The 21,126-nt window shown below is 34.4% G+C and overlaps 1 protein-coding gene across 1 annotated transcript in view; it reads left to right on the top strand.

Annotated features, from left to right (window-relative positions):
• Positions 1-21,126, top strand: part of LOC145665164 (lactase-like protein) — a 51,687-nt gene that overhangs the window by 16,761 nt on the left and 13,800 nt on the right. Inside the window, exons 9-16 of the mRNA XM_081732447.1 lie at positions 3,912-3,991; positions 5,652-5,837; positions 11,259-11,392; positions 12,249-12,383; positions 14,328-14,450; positions 15,507-15,690; positions 18,730-18,824; positions 20,197-20,344. Coding sequence (XP_081588573.1) covers positions 3,912-3,991; positions 5,652-5,837; positions 11,259-11,392; positions 12,249-12,383; positions 14,328-14,450; positions 15,507-15,690; positions 18,730-18,824; positions 20,197-20,344 — 1,085 coding nt within the window. The remainder of the gene's footprint in view (positions 1-3,911; positions 3,992-5,651; positions 5,838-11,258; positions 11,393-12,248; positions 12,384-14,327; positions 14,451-15,506; positions 15,691-18,729; positions 18,825-20,196; positions 20,345-21,126) is intronic.

Genomic DNA, 21,126 nt, shown 5'->3' with positions numbered 1-21,126 from the left:
AGTTGATAATCTCTATTATATTATTTTTAGTGTATTGGACAAGTGCGTGTCACTTAAAAACAACTCAAGAACAGCTTATCCATGCTGGTTTACAAATGAAATTATCAAAAAATCAAAACTAAAGCAAGGCATCATAAAAAATACAAATGTAATAAAGAAGTAAATTATCTCAATAAATTCAATGAATTGCGTAGGGAAATAAAGAAAGAAATTAAGCTAGCATACAGAGCGTTCATACAAGATTCTGAAAATAACATTAATAACAATGCTAATGAATTGTGGAATTTTATAAAAAATAAGACTAAGCATCTTCTTGGGGGGAAATTAAATTATGAGGGACGCGAACTTTATCATAATGATGAAATAGCCAATGCTTTTGCACAGTATTTCTCGTCAGTATATGTGCCAGATACAGGCTTCACTGACATTCCTACGAACAATTTATTAACTTATGTAAGTAACAAACTAGAGTCACTTACCATTGAGGAAATCACTCAATCTGAAGTAGAAATGGCAATCAAAAAATTAAAGCCCAGAACTGCTGTTGGCCCTGATGGAATACCTCCATATATCGTAAAGGGTTGTATAGATGCGTTTACATATCCGCTAAGCATTGCATTCAATCTCGCTTTAAAAACATGCGTTTTTCCGGATAAATGGAAATCATCTATAGTTTGCCCAATACCAAAAACCAATGATAAACATGAAATAAATAACTATCGGCCTATATCAATTTTACCTACTTTTGCAAAGATATTTGAACAAATCCTATACCGACGGATAATTGACCACATCCAACCCGTAATCTTACCATATCAACATGGCTTTATCCCACACAAATCAACAACAACAAACCTTGCACTTATCACAGACTTTATAGCAAATTCGTTAGATGTAGGATGTCAGGTTGATGTAATATATATAGATTTTGAAAAGGCATTTGACAGAGTCAATCACAAGGTACTATTACATAAGCTAGGCGAATATAATTTCTCTTCTCCCTTGATCAAGTTCTTTTCATCATATTTAAATAATCGAAAACAAACTGTTATCTACAAGGAATATAAATCATCTGATTATATTGCATATTCTGGAATTTCCCAGGGCTCTAATCTAGGTCCGTTATTGTTCCTTTTATTCATTAACGATCTCCCTGATCATATATTATTAAGTAACAAATTGCTTTTTGCTGATGACCTCTAAATATATGGTAGGATAAAGACCATCCATGACTGTCTCGATTTACAACATGACATGGAAAATATTGCTAATTGGTGTTCTCTTAATAAACTTAATGTAAACATAAACAAATGTAACATTTTATCGTTTACCAGAAACAAAAGTCAAATAGAGTTTGATTACTCAATGAATCAGATCTTACTAAATAGATTAAATTCAGTCAGAGATCTTGGAGTTATATTTGATACGAAACTGATATTTAATAACCATATAGAGAACATAGTTAACGAATCTTTCAAGATGTTAGGGTTCATAATTAGAATTGGAAAGGAATTTAACAATAGTACTACACTAACAAAAATGTATTATGCCTATGTGCGATCAAAACTGGAATATGCTGCTGTGATTTGGAACCCATCACAACAGCAATACAGACACCAACTGGAAAAGGTCCAATCTAAATTTATCAAATACTTGACGTACAAGACAACTGGAATCTATCCATATTATGAAAATTATCTAACATTAATAGACAACTTCTGTATCCCTACACTTGAACAAAGGCGAAATGTGACAGATTTGATTTTTCTCCATAAAATAGTACAAAACGAATTTAATTGTACAGATCTCATATCAACATTAAATTTTCATGTCCCAACACTTAAAACTCGTGCTAATAACTCTGGTCTGTTTTATTGCAAAAAAGCAAGGACCAACGTATTATTGAAATCACCAATTTGGAGAATGTGTTCTACTTGTAACAAAATATGTATCAAACACAAAGAAATTGACATCTGCAATATGAACTCTATGTTTAAGAAAACTTATAAATGTATTATGTAATACACCAACACTATAATTGGGCTTATGCCTGTTGTGTTGATAGCAAATAAATAAATAAATAAATTATTTCTGCGGTCGACTCAAGGAGCTTGTTTACACGAATAGACCAACTACACAAGAAAATAAGAGGCAACGTATAATGACCGCATTTCGAAGCATAGGAGAGGCAGAGCTTGAAGCTGTGGGCTATAATTATTATCGTCGTCTGGACCGTTGTCTTGCTGTATATGGACGACAATTTCGGTAAAACGTGATGTAAAACGTGCTGTGTGAAGTGCACATCTGTTACATAACGGACAGCAGCCGCCTCCAATGTAAATATGATATATCCTTTGTACGTTAGGCGATGGTAAATTAATTCTTAGAACAACGTTAGACGTTTCAATATAATATGCTTATCTGTCCACCATAACGCTTCCATTTCCATACTGTGTATGTTACCCGTGTTGACTACGAGACGAGACAAGACAACCACTTTTCAGTAGTGTCACGAAAGAGGACTGAACAGTCTCTGTAGTATTGTACCCGGAAAACGTATGTTACCAAGGAAATATAGCTGTTCAAAATGTTCAGGGTTTTCCCTCCAGCACAAGTAAACAACTGCTAATTTGGAGGTGGACTCTTCCTGGATATCTCGAACTGGTTACCGTGATATGTTGTACTTTTGAAATAATGAGACACTTGTTTTTCAGTTTTTCTGTCTGGATGTCCGTTTCAGATTTATAGGGGTTGCTATATTGTTTTCAATGCAACTTTTGATGACATTTTGACCCGTCGCCATGTTGCATAGTGTGATCATAGAGAATCAGGACTAGTAGCTTCTTTCTTTTTACAAGAGCTTTCAAGCGATATACCACTTGACCCCTCTTTCCATTTGACAATTTTGAGTTGGACCCCGTCTGGGATGTTGCGGGGGACCCTGGGACGAAACCTTTTACTTCGCTCTGTTGTCCTTTGCAACTAATGGGATACGTGTTTTTCAGTTTGTACATATCTCGGACCGTTTTCGATTTAAAGGCCTGGTACGGACTAACGGAATCACCCGATATATATACAACTAACAAGCGTGATAAATGCTAAGAATTTAACCATGAACGATAAATATAATTTCACATTTATTAAAGTAAAATTGCTTGTGGGACGATCTACAAACCAAAAACCAAAAAATCTTGCATGTACACTACCAACATTCCGCTCGAAATTCTGTACAAACATTGTTTTTTATTATATCAATCAATGATACAAGACATTTAAGCTTGTCTTTCATTCTGTATACTTTTCCATTTTGTTGATACGCATAAACCAATTAAATATTTTGCACTACCGTAAGAACTACTAGATACTCATGAAGAACTTAGTGAAAAGGAAATGCTCATAGGAAACTACTATTAATTTCTTCTTGATTTTGTTTACTCTATCTAATTGCACAAAGTTATCGAGTTTCGGGTGCTACATTATCGGTGATCTATGGTATTAATAATTTGCATATGCAAATATTGGAAATGTTCGAGCAACACTTGAATACAGAATGGAATAATTTTAATATTCATAATATATATATATATATATATATATATATATATATATATATATATATATATATATATATATATATATATATATATATATATATATTAAATCGAGTAAATATGTAGACATGCAATTTTGTAAAGCATGGAAATCCAGCATTGCATATACGGAAATGATAAGTACGTAGAGCTACTGCACAACTTACTGATACAAAATGTAAGTGTTCCAAATTTCTCAGCCGAAACATTGAATTATGACTCTGTACCTATCAGGTCGTCTTTCCGCTTTATGTACAAAAACAATTTCATGTAGTACGAGTATGATATATTTATATTTGATAGTTAATATTATCAATGAAGCTGCGAGAATTTCGAGATGGAAGTCGAGTGTCTTGACAAATTGGATGTGCCTTACCACATCGTTCCACAGATGATCAATGGTAATGAGATCCCGGAGTATGAAGATCATGAAAGCAATAACATGGTTCCAGTTTTGGTGCTATTCATCACATTGTTGATTAGTTCTTTGACACATAAAAACCTTGTGCCATATATTTTTCATTTATTTGGCTAATGAATGTTGGAATGGGCAGAAATGTAGCCCTCCCAAAAGGCCGTAATTTTCGCATCCACATTATCACTTACATATACAAGCAGCCATCTCCCCTGGAAGTTAACACTACGTACTTTCGAAATACCCACTTTAACTTCTCGGGTGTATTTACATATGGTGCTATCTTGCGATTGATTTCATTACCATATACCTGAAACGATCTTCTGTATTTCAGCTTGGACAAAATAATTTTCTACAAACTTATGAAAATACTAGCTCTTCAATAATTGATAAGACTACTGTGCAATATATTACTATACCAAATCTTTAGTATTATTATACTATATCCAATTAAAAATAAATTATGACAATGTTAGGACAAGAGGACAATGTTAGTGAAATTTTAGTTGTGGTATTGCTAACACTACTTTCATGATCTAGACAGTACTATCTGCTATCCCTGCGTTCAAGATCTACCTTCAGTTGTGATGCCATGACTTATGTGTACGGTTGCAGTTAGACAGTTGAGAAAGATTAATAACATTTGTATGTATACACGAGCGGCTATACACAAAGGCAAACAATGACACTGATAATGACCGAGTTTAGAGATCTCTTTGGCATGGATACACATCGTAAAGAAACCCTGATTGATTGGTAGAAACGTGCGGTTGCTGGAGGATGTGTCAATGAGTAGCGGGTATTAGGCAAAAGAAAACGCATGTATAGCACGATGGGGCACGGATACATACATCAATTATAGTACTAAATATATAATTAAAATTACACTAACATTGTTTTCTGTGATATCTAAACTACTATATGTTTGCACCAACCGCGTTATTTATTGTTAAGCATATTGTAGAAAAGTGAATGAATGTAAAAGAAAAAAAAAAACGTAAGATCTACATGAAGGTATTGCAAAAAATTGACTCCATTTTAGGGAACAAGGAATGGAATCTTTTTATTTTAAAACGGAGGTCACAGAATACAACTGGAAACGAATTTTAACAAAACGATACATAATTACATCCTTTTTTTTTTTTGCTTTATAGTTCACCGTTTAACTCAGGGACACTGAGAGCTCTCTTATGACTATGTATACGTAACTTGGCTTGAGAGACCCGGGTTCGATTTCTGGTGGTAGCTTACATGATTCTGATTCCGTGTTAAGCTGTAGGTCCACGTCCTATATAGTTTCGATACTGAAAATGGACGCCATGTTTCAAAACAACCAAATATACTTTCACAAACTGTGATAACATATTTGTAAGTATTTTTTTTTTAATTTTGAGAAAAGAAAATCATATCACCTACGATATACATTTTACAAGATAATAACAGGTACATGGAATAATGATTGTAATACATTTTAAGTTGGCAACAGATCATCAAAAGAAAGGTTAGGGTTATTTTATTATCAATTGTGTATATATTATTTGTGTTCAAGTTGTTGATATTAACTTATCATAGTATCTTATTTTTAAAGTGATAAGTACTTGATCATTGTCACAGGAAAAATATTTAAGAGTTTAAACGTTGAAAAGATCATTTGTGTTTCTGGAGTACCACACGGGTATCAACAATGCTGTGGTCCGTATTCTGCTTATTGTTTACAGTTCATCTTGTCGCTGGGCAAGATGATGACTTCTACTACGATACTTTCCCTGAGGGATTTATGTTTGGTGCAGCTACTGCGTCTTACCAAATAGAAGGAGCTTGGAATGAGGATGGTAAATAATTAATATTAACTTCTTCCTTTGTAATCAGGGATTTTATCACTAATGTGGTCATAAGCATCTTCCGACGAAAATTTTGGATTTATGCAACATCCCCAGGTAATAAGTGGGTGTACCAAGTTTTGCATTGCTAGACAGAATAGGTATGAGAGGAAAGCGTGTATTGGTATACAAGCTTTTCCCTCATATCTATTCCGTTTATCGATACAAAACTTGGTATACACATTTCTTATTCCCTATATGGTATTTTTCGACATACATTTGGATTGAGTGCTTTTACCCGGGACCACTCCAGAGGTGTCCAAAGTTGATGGGAGGGATTTGAGGGGGAATTTTCCCGACGTTCTCCTAATTTTCCGTGTTCAAGTACGTTATGGGCCCCAGTACGTAACACCTCTGGAAAGCTTGTTTCATGATGAAGAGAATGAACTAATAAACATGACTTTCTAATTAACAGTGTTGATGCAATAGCTTTTTCACTGCGAGTCTACGATTTTCTTTATACTAACAGGGTTAATGAGCTCCAGGGACTTACTCCGTTGTGCATGGCATCCAAATGTTTGCACATGAACATATCTTTGTTATGTTTATCGAATGAACTAGGCTTGATTCGGATGTCGGGATGACATTCATGTCCGTTCCTTGTCAGTTAACCAGTTTTCAATTCCAGAGCAACTAGTTATTTTATCTTTATTTCTTGATTTTCCTTCTGTGTGTGTTAAAAAGTAAAAAAAGTGCTTGTTTCTACCTTCAATGATAAGGAATTTGTTTCTGATAAAGACAAGACTAGTTTTCTTATCAGAACTGTGATAACTAACTAAATAGAACAGGTGCTCACTACTGATCGAGAATTGAGTTCTTGTATTTGACAACAATCAAGCAAATCCATGCTGGGATTTGTTTGATCATATGCTTTAGCACTGTCCATGTGACCTAATCCAATCGGTGACTAATGCGACCTAAACATGATTTGTGAATGTAGTATTCAAATAGAAGGTCAGCTTAGTAAATTTAACTACCATCATCATGAAGTCTGTTTCCAATAAGAAATATTTCTTTTACATAATATAGTAATGACAGATTTTGCCGCCCTCGAAAATTGCCGCTCCGTGCAAATACATATGTGGACCTATACAGGGCCGGATTTAGGGGAGTGCAACGGCGCACGTGCAACCCCCCTCTTAATTGTAAATATAATATTTAAAATGAGAAGCTAGCAGTAAAAATAGCAACATTTTCCGAAACTTTCTGTCATCATATTTCCGTTTGAGGCTTAAAAGAAAGCAGAACTTTAAAAGAGCGAAAGTTTAAGTCGATTTTCTAAAGGTATAAGCAAAAGGATTCACCAAGCAAAAGAATATAACATCGTCAAGTAGGGAAGAAAACACAACTCAGGAGGAGAGAACATTTTCTCCTGCATAATACTTGCAACCCTACGTTCTGCAAAATACTTTCCTCCGTTCTATGCATCAGTATTGGTAGGGACAAAGAATATTGTCAGATGTCACTTTGAAGAGTTTCAGTGTGATTGGTTATTTTGGTAGTTATTGGTAAACCCCACCTCAGAAAACTCTGGATTCGGTCCTGGACATATAGTAGAATGATAGAGCCAACCCTGGGTACACTGTGTATAGTAATACAAGAGACATACTCAGGACGTCACTAATACGTTGAAAGTTGAAGCAGATGCAAGAATCAATGACAGAGGTGGCAAGAATTTATTTATTTTACGGTTTTGTTTTGCAAGATGTGAGAATGACATATTCCTTGTTATTTATCATGAATGAATTCTATGTAAGAACTTACTCTTTCTAAAATATTTATGAAAATCTATTTTCATGTTACACTTTGAAAATAAAACGTGAAGATACATTTTCCGTATTGGATTGGCATGACTTCATTCAATTCAGATCCCCGGGGCCGCGGTGGCTCAGTGGTAGAGCGTTCACCTCTGGTGCTTGGGGTCCCGGGTTCGATCCCCAGGGATCGAAAGTGGCCAAGTGAACTTTGTGGTGGACAAACACCGTGTGCGTGGGTTTTCTAGGGGTTATCCCGTTTCCTCCCACTTTCTTCATTCCACCATTTCATTCATTTACCGGCATAACCGTGGGACGTAAAACTCAAAGATTTCATTTCATTTCACTTTCAATTCAGATCTTTCCCCATAACTGAAGGAAATTTGAGTCATATGTAAGAAATTCAATACAAATACGGTTAATTGAATAAAAAATGTGGAATAACTTCAAAACAGTAAATATTAGTCACGGATAAAAGAAAATATCAAATGTTATATTTGGACTACGTACAGAAAATGCTATTTTGTTGTGTCACGTACTAACGTTTTAAAGAAAAATGAATCTAATAGATTGGTTGGAGTTTCGCACTTCTTTTCAGTAGGTATGCTACATGAAGCGTGGACTTACAATTTAAGCCGCAATCTAGACCACGTAATGTTTTCAAATTTCAAAGTTTTCCCACAGGGAATCGAATCCAGGACCCCGGACACCAATGCCGCTCGTGCACCATAGCAACTAGAAAAATGGGGAGGGTGGAAAGCCATTTAACTTGCACGAGAAAACAGGAGAGAATTATCAGTTCAGGATCGAACCAGGTAAGTAGATTAGGATCTCCATTTACAACGACTCACCAAAGGTAGTCATCAACCTGGTTCGGCTAATAATATAAGTAGATCTTGAGTGGTAGTATTTGTTTACACATTAAAATATCTTCTGTGATTACATTTACTAGTATTCTCACCTTTTATATTGGCTTAAGTTTAGAGTTGCCCCTCCAGTCTGACGGTGCCCTTGGACTTCGCAACATACAAAAAACAGTGCTTAAATTATTAAAAATTGTTACATTTCACTTAACGTTAGTACTCCGTGGGCTTCACAAAAATTTAAAAGGTTTTCTTCATTATTTTTGGGCATCCGTTACACCTGTTCGCCATATTCGCCATATTTTACAACTACCATGCTGATAAAACCTTCCGCGAATGCTTCAGCATCCGGCAAATAGTACTAACTTCCACATATCTTTTCTCGTATTAAACATAACTCTCATGCCGAACTTACATTCCTAAACATCAAGTAAAAACTTTAAATTATCATTTCTTACCTCATTTCTCCTGTAAATTTTCCTGATTTTTATAAAAAGCGGAGGGGTAACTCTAAACTTAACCCTTTATATTGAAATTACAAAACGATGATACGTTTTAAACAATTTTATTCGTTGATTCTCTTTGAACGAATATGTACATAGACTGTATTGCAATCGCACATGTTTGTTAGGTATCTATCAACCACAACATAGCAACTAATTATACTATAATGTATGTTTTTTACATATATTAAAAACATTCTTCTTTTGTTATTTTTAAATTAACGTTATATCTGGTATAGTGCTTATGTAGAAGTACTTTCTGCCCAAAAATACAAGTAATTATCAATTTATACAAAGTATCTCGTTGTACATTATCTCTCTTTTCTACAAAGTTTCGTTATTTGGAATTAACAGATTTTAGAACGACTACGTGACTGGTTTGACAGACCATCGGATAACAATTTTATGTGACATTTTACTAAATACTAAGGTGCTTTGTCACTGTTAACTGTATATTTCTAGAGAAAATATTCAGGATGTTTCTGATACTTTGTGTTTCCTTACTCACCTATATTTTTTTATTGGATGGACTGAAAAAATGTTAGGTTGATAAATACCCTATACTTTTGTATACATGCAAACGGACAAAGTAAAAGAATGCTTCCTTTTGTACCATGGGAAACTGTAAAATGTACTACCTTGTGTAGAAGGAAATGCAAGTTTTCTTTGCACTTTTTCTTTTTCACTATTATGTATATTGGATTTCCAATTTACATAGAGAAAACAATATATTGTAATATTTCAATTCAGTACGACTAAAGTACAATGTGTTTATTTTATAAATGTAACGGAAGTGTTAACACAAATATTCTTTCAATAAACTGCAAAATGTATTAGAATCCAAACAAATATGCTTATCACATACTTCTACACAATGTCAAGAGGTTTGCAAAATATGTTACGCACAAATAAGTAATTAAAATAATAACAGTGATTCTAAGAAGTTTCAAACACTCAATGCAAAATATACTGGGATAGGAGAATGTTCCATTAAAGGGATTTAAATCGTATTTTCCGCAGCAGTGTAGATGTTCTATTTCGTATGTAGTCAAATATACTGTACGTGAAAGTGTGTGATATATCTAAATCTTAACTCAAAATCACAGTAAAATCATAAATCGATTATTAAACGGTTACTGAAAGCTTGATTGAATTGATTGGTTGGATCTAAGTTTAGCGTCCTTTTCAGCACCGAGACTACACGAGACGTGGATCTAAATATTAAGGCTGGATCTAAATTATATGAGTTTCCATCTTAAACTGTAACCGGGTCTTCCGCGTTGAAGGAACCTACGCTAACCATTAAAGTCACGAAGGAGCTCTTAATGGAAAGCATAGCTTAAGAAATATGTCTTCCATCAAGAAACTCAGATTTTATAGCGCTTTTAAATTTGAGAAACATTGCTTAGGTTCTGTATCACTATAGTTCCATCTTATCAACGTAATTATTCTTTCATGTCAAAAAAATTAGATCTCTTCACGATCTTACGCTGATCATTTGGTCTGGATTAGCAGCTATTTTTTTATTGTAGCGTCTTCTTCCACTCTCTTTTCTTCCTTCCACCATACCTAGTACCACGTTCCTAATTTTCTTTAACCATCCAACCAGATCTTTTTCATGTTTTTAGTGACCTCCAATATTCTCCATCCTTCCCTTTAAAAGCCTCTAGTTCTTTCTAATCACTTTTCGTATTGTTCGTGTTTCTAGTTCATAGAGCGCCATACTTCTCATGAAATTTTACGCGAGGTTTATTCTTAATTCTTTAGTCAATTAAGACTTACAAAACCCACTTGTATTCGGTAAAACTTTATTACAGACTTTTGGAAACAAATTTTCCTTTTTCCAATGTAAATTTGAATGTGTTGAGGATGGTTTCAAATTTGAATATTCATTTTTGGTATAACGTTGATTTAAATGTACTTCAACTCGTTCCTTTACAATTAAATAGATATTTCCTGTCACTGTATTTGCACACTTTGGAAAACTTGTGCTCTAATTTCAAAGCTTCCAGTCATGTGACTCGTATTCCCATATGAACCTTTGTATGTATCTACACTACTTTCTGACAAAACGAACGAAAATAAGCCCTCGTCTTTAACGAGATGATGTTATAACTTTACTTAATAACTCTGAGCTCTACTGTCCATACTATTATATGTATACATGTTTTTTCTCTCATTTCTTTGTCTTTTTATCTGTATGTGTGATAAATATCTAAGGATTCTACGTATTTTATAATGCTTTTTTTTAAGGCAAAGGAGAAAGCATATGGGATCATATGTTGCATATGTACCCTAATAAAACAGTCGATGGCTCAAATGGTGATGTGGCAGCTGACTCATATCATCTTTATGAGCAGGATGTTCAACTCCTGAAGGAGATGGGGGTGAGTATTATATACAATCATTCACAATGATTAAAATCAGTCTTTCCCAACCGATGTGTCGCGCAGCCTTGTGAGGAAAATATAGCCTCCTTGAGCCTTGTGATATATATAGTTAGGTCTTTTGGTAAAGTCAATAATAGTCCGATACTAGCCCTTCACCAATTTTATTATTAAATAATTCTCTATGAAATAATTACAAAATTTCTTTGTAAAGATACAAAATAAGTGTTTCAATATTAGTCCTTAGCATACATAAAGTAGCGTTGGCTGATAAAGGTTGGAATTAGGTACGTAAGGGTAACCTTTTTGCCCAATGCAGCCTCCAGGGTTTTATAGAGGAATCTCCACAGCTATGGGAGACGGTTTATAGAGATCCTCCTTCGCCCAAAGCAGCCCCCGGAGATGAGTTGTGATAGGAATTTCTTTCACCCTATGCAGCTACTCTAGATTATGTAGGTAGGAAAACTCCTTTGTCCAATGCGACCTCAGGAGTGGATGTTGTAGGTTATCTGATCAGTGATCTTGGTCTTCTCCACGTCCCCTTTTATGGGTGGTTTCTGGGCGATTCGATCATTTTCGGGTTCCACCGTGTTGGTTTCGTGTCTTCCAGTGTTCCTGTGAATATCTTCAGTAGCAGTATTTTGTAAGTGTTGAAAATTTCGAAAGTATCAAAAACGGTGTAAAATACGACCAAGAGTTCAGTTACATAAAATACAAAGCAACAATGTTTTATAATGTATAGAATTTCATATGAGTTTACCTTTTTCTCTTTATGTCTAGTAGCAGAAATGACGACAACATAATGACAATAAAGAAACAAAAATTCAAGCATTTTTATACTGTAATTCATTTTCAGGTTCACTTCTATCGATTTTCACTGTCATGGCCGAGAATTTTACCAACAGGAGACCTTGATGTTATCAACCAGCCTGGTATTGATTATTACAACAATCTTATCAATTTATTGTTGGAAAATGATATTACTCCATTTGTAAGTATTTTCTTTGCCTTTTTAAAAAATAAAAATAGTTCTTTAAGATATTTCCCTCCCAAAAGTTTAAATTTAAGTATCTGCTACTCTGATTATGTTAGATTAGTGCGAATGAAATATCTGTCTCAAGTGCGCCATGTCCCAAGTCCTAAAAATGAAAACAACAATATCTCGATTACCAAAATAATCGCTGTCCGCAATCACACACTTTCCCCATCTCTTATCCAACAATTGAATACCGCAGCGAAAGAACTCGGGATCCTGAGAAACGAAGAAGTTCTCAGCAGCACATTGCAGTGCTCGATAATTAGGAAGATCTTCCCCTCCCAGGAGTGTTCAAAGATGCCGGAAGCGTAGATGCTAGTTCGTGGGTATGACTTCAAGACAATACGAGGAATCAGGAAGGATTTTGTACTGCAACTAATGGAGAGACTCCAACGTCTTTTGAGTGAAATGTGCGCGTGTATTGTCATGTAACATGAAGACCTCATGTCCTTTGATCATTTCTGGATGTTTTGGACCAAAGCTGCAGGGCATTTCAAGGGGTTCAGCACTGTAATGATCCATAGTGATTGTTTCTCCTAAACGGAGAAAGACATGAGGGATCAACCCCATCATAGAACACCATATCATCAACAACATACTGTTGATATCTATCTTGACCTTGGTGTAGATCTAACCACTTTTCTGACCGTTTACGAATATCATAGAAGATCCATTCCTTTCTCATCAGAAGTGACAATCCGATGCAGATAGCTTTCTCGGTTGTTCCTTAAACTCCAATTTTGTTGGCTGTACGCTCCATTTTTGTTGGCTGTTTCAACTCATGACCTCATTTTTTTTACGTTACCGATTGCACGGAGCTAACAAATGATAATATGGTAGTATGGTGTATAACTGAATTGTCTTCAATGGCACGAACACTTTTCCGAGTGTAAGCCTATAAGATGTTCCTGAGAAACTCATCTATGTTGCTCGGTGCCTACGGTGCTCATTTAGTGTCATCGGAATAAAATTTGGGAAATTAACGGCGAATTGTGCGTTTATTCGCTCGCTATTGATAGTCCAAATGCATTGTTCATGTGTCGTTTTTCAGCTTGCTGAAGAATGTTTCAGTTTGAAGTCGCACAGGAAAATCACTCGTAATTTTGTGTTTTCTCTGGCACACTTTTATTCTATCCTGTTCAACAACGCACTGCCTCCCAGCGATTCAGGTATCCCAGTCTGTTTGCTAAACGAATACGAAGTTTCTGATGTAAGACGCTTGACCATAGTCCATCCTTGTGTTGTGTTGCTGAAGTGAGTCTCTCGCCAGACATCAAAGCGATCACTTCATTCACAACAATCTAACAATTACTGGTGTGTTGTATCTCTTTTAAATGAAAAAAAAATAATAACAGAATTTGGGCGGCCAGGTTGTTCATCCAGCGATGTGAGCATAATTAGAGAGCAACCAGAAAGAAAGGCAGTATACTTCGCTTGGTTGTTTGATATATTGACTTGGAGATTAGTGTCCCGTTTGGCACTGACTCCGTGTGAGACATGGGCCTACAGTTTAATGTGGAATCCGCTCCTCCGTAGTGCTTTCGCTGATTCCGAACCCGAGTTCTCATGAACTAAACGTGTTGACGCACTAGCCATTAGATCAGTGCAGCAGCTATAGACTTCAGATAAGAATATGAGCCAAAAGATAATTGAGCCCGTGATGAGCTTATCACACATTAAGCAATTTCAAATCCTTGACTCAAATCCTTTGTGGGATTCATGGCAGTATAACATACTTTAGGATAATTATTATCAGCACTTGATTCTTAGAGATAACTATATTCCTTTGAGATAATTATAACAAGTATGTGCAATATTATGATTCAATCTTAAAACTTGCTAGATAGATAAAACATTAATTTTAAATTTGGTTAATCACATATATTGTTATTTATTTAGATAACACTTTATCATTGGGATCTTCCGCAACCGCTGCAAGATATTGGAGGAATACCAAATCCAGTGATTGTAGATTATTTTGCAGAATACGCACGTTTGGCTTTCAGAGAATTTGGAGATCGTGTAAGTATAAATACCTTCTGATGCAATCATGATTACAATGAAAATTGACATTGGTCGCTCCCAACATAAAATCCGCGGATCCACAAGAATACACAACACATTTTCAATTTATTTAGCCATTTATATCAAGCATCTTGATAATTGATTAAGCGAATCATACCTTGTTTAAATTTTTTGGTTCTTACCTTCACATAAAACAGCATAAATGATGCGTTACTAAAATAACTCCATACTCAAAGTAGCTATGTCTAAGGAATTGAACAATTTGTTTCAAAATCATTTGAGTTGATGTAGCACTAGACTTCTGCTAAAACCTTAATTCAAATTGGGCAACACAGAAACATCGCATTAAACTATTTAACACCGCATTTTTCTATTCAAACACAACTTTTATTTACTAAGTATTATAATTTTGATATTTGCACCTTTGAAAGAACACGTTGGATACGTTTCAGTCGGGCACTTGAATACATATATATAATATATAGGTAGATAGATAGATACAACAGATTAATGTTTTTGTTACACAAAGTTGTAAATACAATGTGTAAAACTAGTTTGTACTGCAATCGTTAGAAAGTGTCAACCACTGCCTATATTTCTAACATCCATATTGCTATTTCCCAAGAGAAACCAGACAGAAACCTTTGAGGAATCTCAATCAGGGTGCCCGTCATGGGATTTAAGCCCAACACTTCCCACTTGTACGGCAGAAATCCAAACCACTAATATACACCCTCTCATACTTGTGATGTTTTTAAGAATGAATATAAACAGATATATACTTTTATAATATTATCATCTCTGGCTGCAAAACACAGATATCTTACATGAGAAGTAACGACAACAGTCCCTGACACACAAAATATACTCGTCGACAATTTACAAGAACAGCAGTACAAATTTTTGATTGTGATACTTTTCTGGTAAGAAGTGAGTTTTCGAGGGTCGTAAGGCAAATAGCTTGTAAACTAACGAGTTCTTGTGGTGAATGTATAGATAAAATTTTCTCTAAAAATATAATATGAGCTATTAATTGTTTTCTTTTATTACTAGGTCAAATTATGGCTGACATTCAACGAACCATTGTCATTTTGCGTCCAGGGGTACGACCAAGGAGAGCATGCTCCTGGAATCAACGCTCACGGCATCGCAGAATATTTGTGTACCCACACTGTTCTCAAGGCCCATGCCAGAGCTTATCATATATATGACGAAGAATTCAGGGAATCACAGCAAGGTATATTAAATTATCATCTATGATACTTTTAATATCTACCACGTACAGTATGTAACTAATCATATTTCTGAACCTGTTTCACCTCTAGAAAAATTCTCCTTTTTGAAGTAGGACGTACTTAGTTGACTACGTAAGCAGATCAGTCATTTTCGAAGAAATTCATTCAGTACGGCACTAAGCATATGAACACACCAAAACAATTTAAATTATTACATCCAGCAACTATTATTATAATGAACAATTAAAAATTGCACTTTATGAATTAGATAAACCCTGTGCTTTAGAAAGAAAATATCAACATAAAAAATAATAAAAAAACACTATTTACGTTTAATATATGACCCCAAAAATCCACGGGTTCATGATTCCGTAAAATTTCTTCTTGGTTCTTACAGTGTATGAGTTCATTTGTTTTCAGATGAAACCGTTAAACGTAGGTTAGTCTTAAAGTATTGTGTATCCATGGAATATCAAATTCCAGTCACTCCCATATCAGCAAACAAGAATTCTTCCGGAGAATGTTTCAAATAGTACTGCAGATATTTAATAGGATTTAAATCTATGTAATACACTCAAAAGTCGAAGTGACACAGCATTATTCGTTGTATTCATGTTACTTAGACTTCATGTTGTTTCCAATGGTCTTACGACTGCAAGGAGTATTGTAGTTTGAAGAACAAAACAAGCAAAATAAGTCCTGGAGATTTAGTTCCAAGAGCAATTATGTCATTGCCACGATCCTCAATATCTGCTCCCAATTTATTCGTCTTGAGTTTTCTCTTTCTATATGTTCTTAGGCACTTAATTCCCCTTTTTCTACGCGACTTTTGTCACACCTCATCACCTCGTGAGCTGGTTACAAACCATTAGGTCTCGTTGAATCCGTTTTCCAAACGTGAAGTCCGATGTAGTCCGGAGGAAGACAGTGTTGATCCGTACAATTATGTTGTCCCGGAAAATCTTCTATGAGGATAGCCTATCAGGTTAGCAAAAATGAGGGAATGCATGATATTGAAGACGAAAACACAATGAATCATTTGGGATCAATCTGCATTTATTATAAAATAGAAACAGTTTACGACGCAAAAATTTTACTGCTAATCAAATAATCAACTGAAAGAGAATCAATCTGACAGCTATATTATGTCATATCACCGGGTCATCTGAACAAACACTTATTCTCCTCATCTGGAACAAGGAGGATTCGACACTAGAATGAAAGGAATTAATCATTCTTCTAGTTCACAAGATAAGCGACAAAACTGATTGTAATAATTATTACATTTCTTTATTGTCAATATCCTATAAAATCTTCCCAAACATTTTGTTAGCAAGATTGATCCCACACGCATATGAAATTCTTGGAGATTATCAGTGCGGATTTGGCGAAATTTGTCAACTATAGACCAGATTTTACCATTCATCAAATACGCGAAAACAAATAGGAATACAATTTCCCTGCATATAGATTATCCATTGATTTCAGGACTTACCCGTTTAGAAGGAAAACATTATACAATATTCTTACTGATTTTGGTAAACCGAAAAAACTAGTTAGATTGATTAAAAATGTATTTAAATGAATCCCGAAATAAAGTTCGAGTGGGAAATACTTATCCACTAGCTTTCACATCGAAAATGGCCTTAGAGAAGGAGATGCGTTGGCACTACTATTATTAAATTTGTTCTGGAATACACTATAAAGAAAATCAAAGATAGTAACCAGGGCTTAAAGCTGATTGCTACTCACCAGGATATAGCGTACGCTGATTATGTAAATCTGATAGAGGATGATATGAGGACTAGAAAGAAGTGCAGGCATTTTCTTAAACGTTTGCGGGAATATTGGTTTAAAAGTGAATGCCGAGAAAACTAAATATATGGAAATTCGTCGTGACCATAATATTGCAAATTATGGATATACTAAAAATATCAAATAATAGTTTTGAGGAAGTGAATACTCTCAGATATCTAGGATAAACATCAAGAAGACAAAACCATATCCATGAAGAAATTAAGTGTCAATTGAAACCAGGGAACTTGTGGTGTTATTATTCAGTCCAAACTTTATTCAGTCCAAACTTTATTCAGTCCAAACTCTTTTGTCTTTCCTAATTTGAAGGTTGGCAGGTCATGTAGCCAGAATGGAAGACAGTAGAAACGTTTTCAAAATTTTAACTGGACACCCAATCGGAAAAAGAACATTAGGAGGACTTAGGTGCAATTTGGAGGAGAGTATTAAGATGGACCTAGCAGAAATAAGAATACAAATTGGAAAGTAAATCCAGTCTTCTAAGGATAGAAATTAATTGGAGAGCTTCTGTTAATACGGTATCAAACTCCCGGTTCTAAAGGCTATTGAATTAACTAGTTAGCACAGTAAATGATACTTTAGAAAAGTATGCTGTGAATTTCAGTTTACTACTGTCTGTAACTTTCAGTGAACTATATTATATATACGTCTTTGCAAACATTTCTTCACAAGAATAAAGAATTTAAAGAAATCATGACCGAATTATTAGCATGCTTACTTTTGTTGTGAGTGGCCCTGGGTTTGGTATTATCGGTGAACAACATTTTTAGTATCGATCCACTCGTAAGAGTCTCTTTCAACCATAAAGTAATAGACTCTACTCTAGTAATTAAGATATAATGGCAATAGAACCTTCATAAGACTAACAGTCAGTCACAGTAACTATAGCTATTCTTCGATTGTAGCGTCACGGAATTTATGTACTAAATATGGAAACCTGTAGACGCAAAACCATGAAAAATCTAATGATTGTAAGTACAAAAAGAATGTAAATTAAAAGCGACATAACTGCTACGAATCTAAAAAATGTTAACGTTATTTGCATTTAAAAAGTGCAATGTAATAATATACTATGATCACCGTTTTCGAATGTTATAAATTTCACTATGAAATATAAATAAAAGAAATAAACTTATTTTTGATCTTTGTTGCCAAATCATGATTTTGAAATAATGACATCCTTTTATTTGCTTCATATTCTTCATGGAAATGACAATATTTTGCAGGTCAGGTTGGTATTACCTTGAACATTGGCTGGTGTGAACCAAAGACCAATTCTACTGAAGACATCCAAGCAGCAGAGAACTGCGTACAATTTCAGGTAAGTGTAACTGAGTCTAAAGTACTAGAATGAGTTAATTTTGAAAATAATATTTCTTTACGATGTTAGATTAGCACAATACAGTTTTGTGCTTCAAAGTTTATTAATATGTAAGAGAGCAATAGCTTACTTAAATCAAGAGAATTCAGCTGGTTTTAGATCACAAAAACTTGCAAAGACTTCACTATTAGTTAAAAAAAAGTAAACCTCATCATACAAGTATACACCTGCTACATCATAGTTCATTTAACTTTCCAAGCATGTATCAGGTCACTACCGCACTCATATCAGATTGTTGCTGTAGTCAAACTTTGACAAATATGAAAGAATCGACTCAGTGTTTCTAGTCAATTAGTTTTTGTCTCTGAGCTGGCAAGCATTGATATTGTGGTGATCAAATTCATATCTATGGGTATGAATGTCAGATATTGTCCAAGATAATTCATTGTTAGGAATATTGCCTTAATTTATTATCGAAGCGTATGTAAATTTCTTACGGAATTTTAAATTTAAAAAATATCCATGGATCAAGAATCTGTTCGATTAGAAAGTGGTAATTGATATTCTAGTAATGAATTTATATTCATTATTTCCATAAATGTAATTCGGTGTATACGGTACATCCACCTAATATTTTTATAGTCCAGTGTATACTTAAATTTACGAAGGAATGAACAGCTAGGGGTATATGCTATGTATTTGAAAACGAGTGTTTGCCTACAAAAATTCTAGCACTATATCAATGGTTATTTTTCTCCTTCGTTCTTGACACCGTATTCTTTTATCATAATTTTTAAAAGCTTAATAGTGTTAACTAACTTCTAGAGTTACCTACAGTTTCCAACACTTACCAACCCATTTAAAATGTTGAATTTTCATTTCACTGTTTCCGATTTGCTATATTGAGGTGACGGCAATAAATATTAAATACGGCCCTGTCAAATATAATTAGAAAGAATTTATGCTGAAGGAATACCGGATATGACAGAATTTGGCTTCTTCAAATCGAGAAAACGAATGAATGACATTGCTCAAATTGTTTCTCAGAAACTTGTAAGAGGTATATTGTCCAGTAAGAAACTACCTACATTGGTACGACACTGGGAAAAGTAGAAACAGAATGTACAGCAATCTCAGTAGTAGCTTTGGTTAACGTCCCACATCCAGTAGTTTGTCATGCTCAAAAATGTTTGAAAGCCGATCCACATAAATTTGTACTACTTTTGTAGATGCAAACAACATACATACGTCGATTTACATAATATTTTTAGGTCCCTATACTTTTCACATGAACATTAATTTAATTAAGTTTTCCCCCTTAAAGAAGATATACTTTTATTGAATTTACATAATCTCGCTTTCTTTATAATAGGGTGGTTGGTATGCTCACCCCATATTTTCTGAAGATGGTGACTACCCTCCAATCATGCGCCAGCTAATCGACCAATACAGTGAAGAAGAAGGACGCCCACGATCGCGATTGCCTGTTTTCACCCAAGAAGAAATCGAGTACATTAGAGGTAGAGCAATTTAATTCTTTATTATTATTATTATTATTATTATTATTATTATTATTATTATTATTATTATTATTATTATTATTATTATTATTATTTGAATACCATGAATTAGTTTGTTCACCAATCAGATTCTCTAAACAATTTGCTATAAATAAGTATGGGAAACGTTTCCAAAGAGATGATTGTTAGTTTGAAAAACTCAGAAATTATTTTTCACTGCTGTCAATACGGTACTTTTCTTTACAGAAATTGACTGATTCATTTATATCAGCATGTGGGATATGATTTTATTTTTGTTTCCTGATAAAGGGACTTTTTTGTGTGAAAATTAGCAATATATATGAGATTTCTCACTTTTACCTAATAATTCACGCTAACAAAATTCTGTAGAGCAGGAAGTAAACATATTGAGTCATCCATGAACCTAAAATCAATAACTGTAGTCTTGTGCATATTATTACGGAAGCGATCTGTAAGAATCATGTAAGATTTTCATAAATCAAGCACCAAAGAAAACCAATTTCACTCTAGTATTTAGTAAAAGGAAAAACAACTAAAACAAATCAACGTATGAAGATAAAATCGAACAAGATAAAATACGAAATGAGTAATAATCAATTACCGAAACGTTCCGGACGAAATGTGTGGACAGGTAAGTTTTTAATAGTAGGCTATCGTTATGCTCGGTAAAAAGTGATGGGTGAAATTCATGATGGAGACACTACATTTTTGATGACAAAATATAGCTTTCTCTATTAAGAAAATGCTTATTCATAAATTCC

Source organism: Thermobia domestica, chromosome 11 (genome assembly GCF_964235325.1).
Source record: "Thermobia domestica chromosome 11, izTheDome1.hap1.1, whole genome shotgun sequence".
NCBI classification, from domain to species: Eukaryota; Metazoa; Arthropoda; class Insecta; order Zygentoma; family Lepismatidae; genus Thermobia; species Thermobia domestica.
The sequence above is the reverse complement of the archived record's forward strand: the minus strand, read 5'-3'. Positions and strand labels throughout refer to the sequence as shown.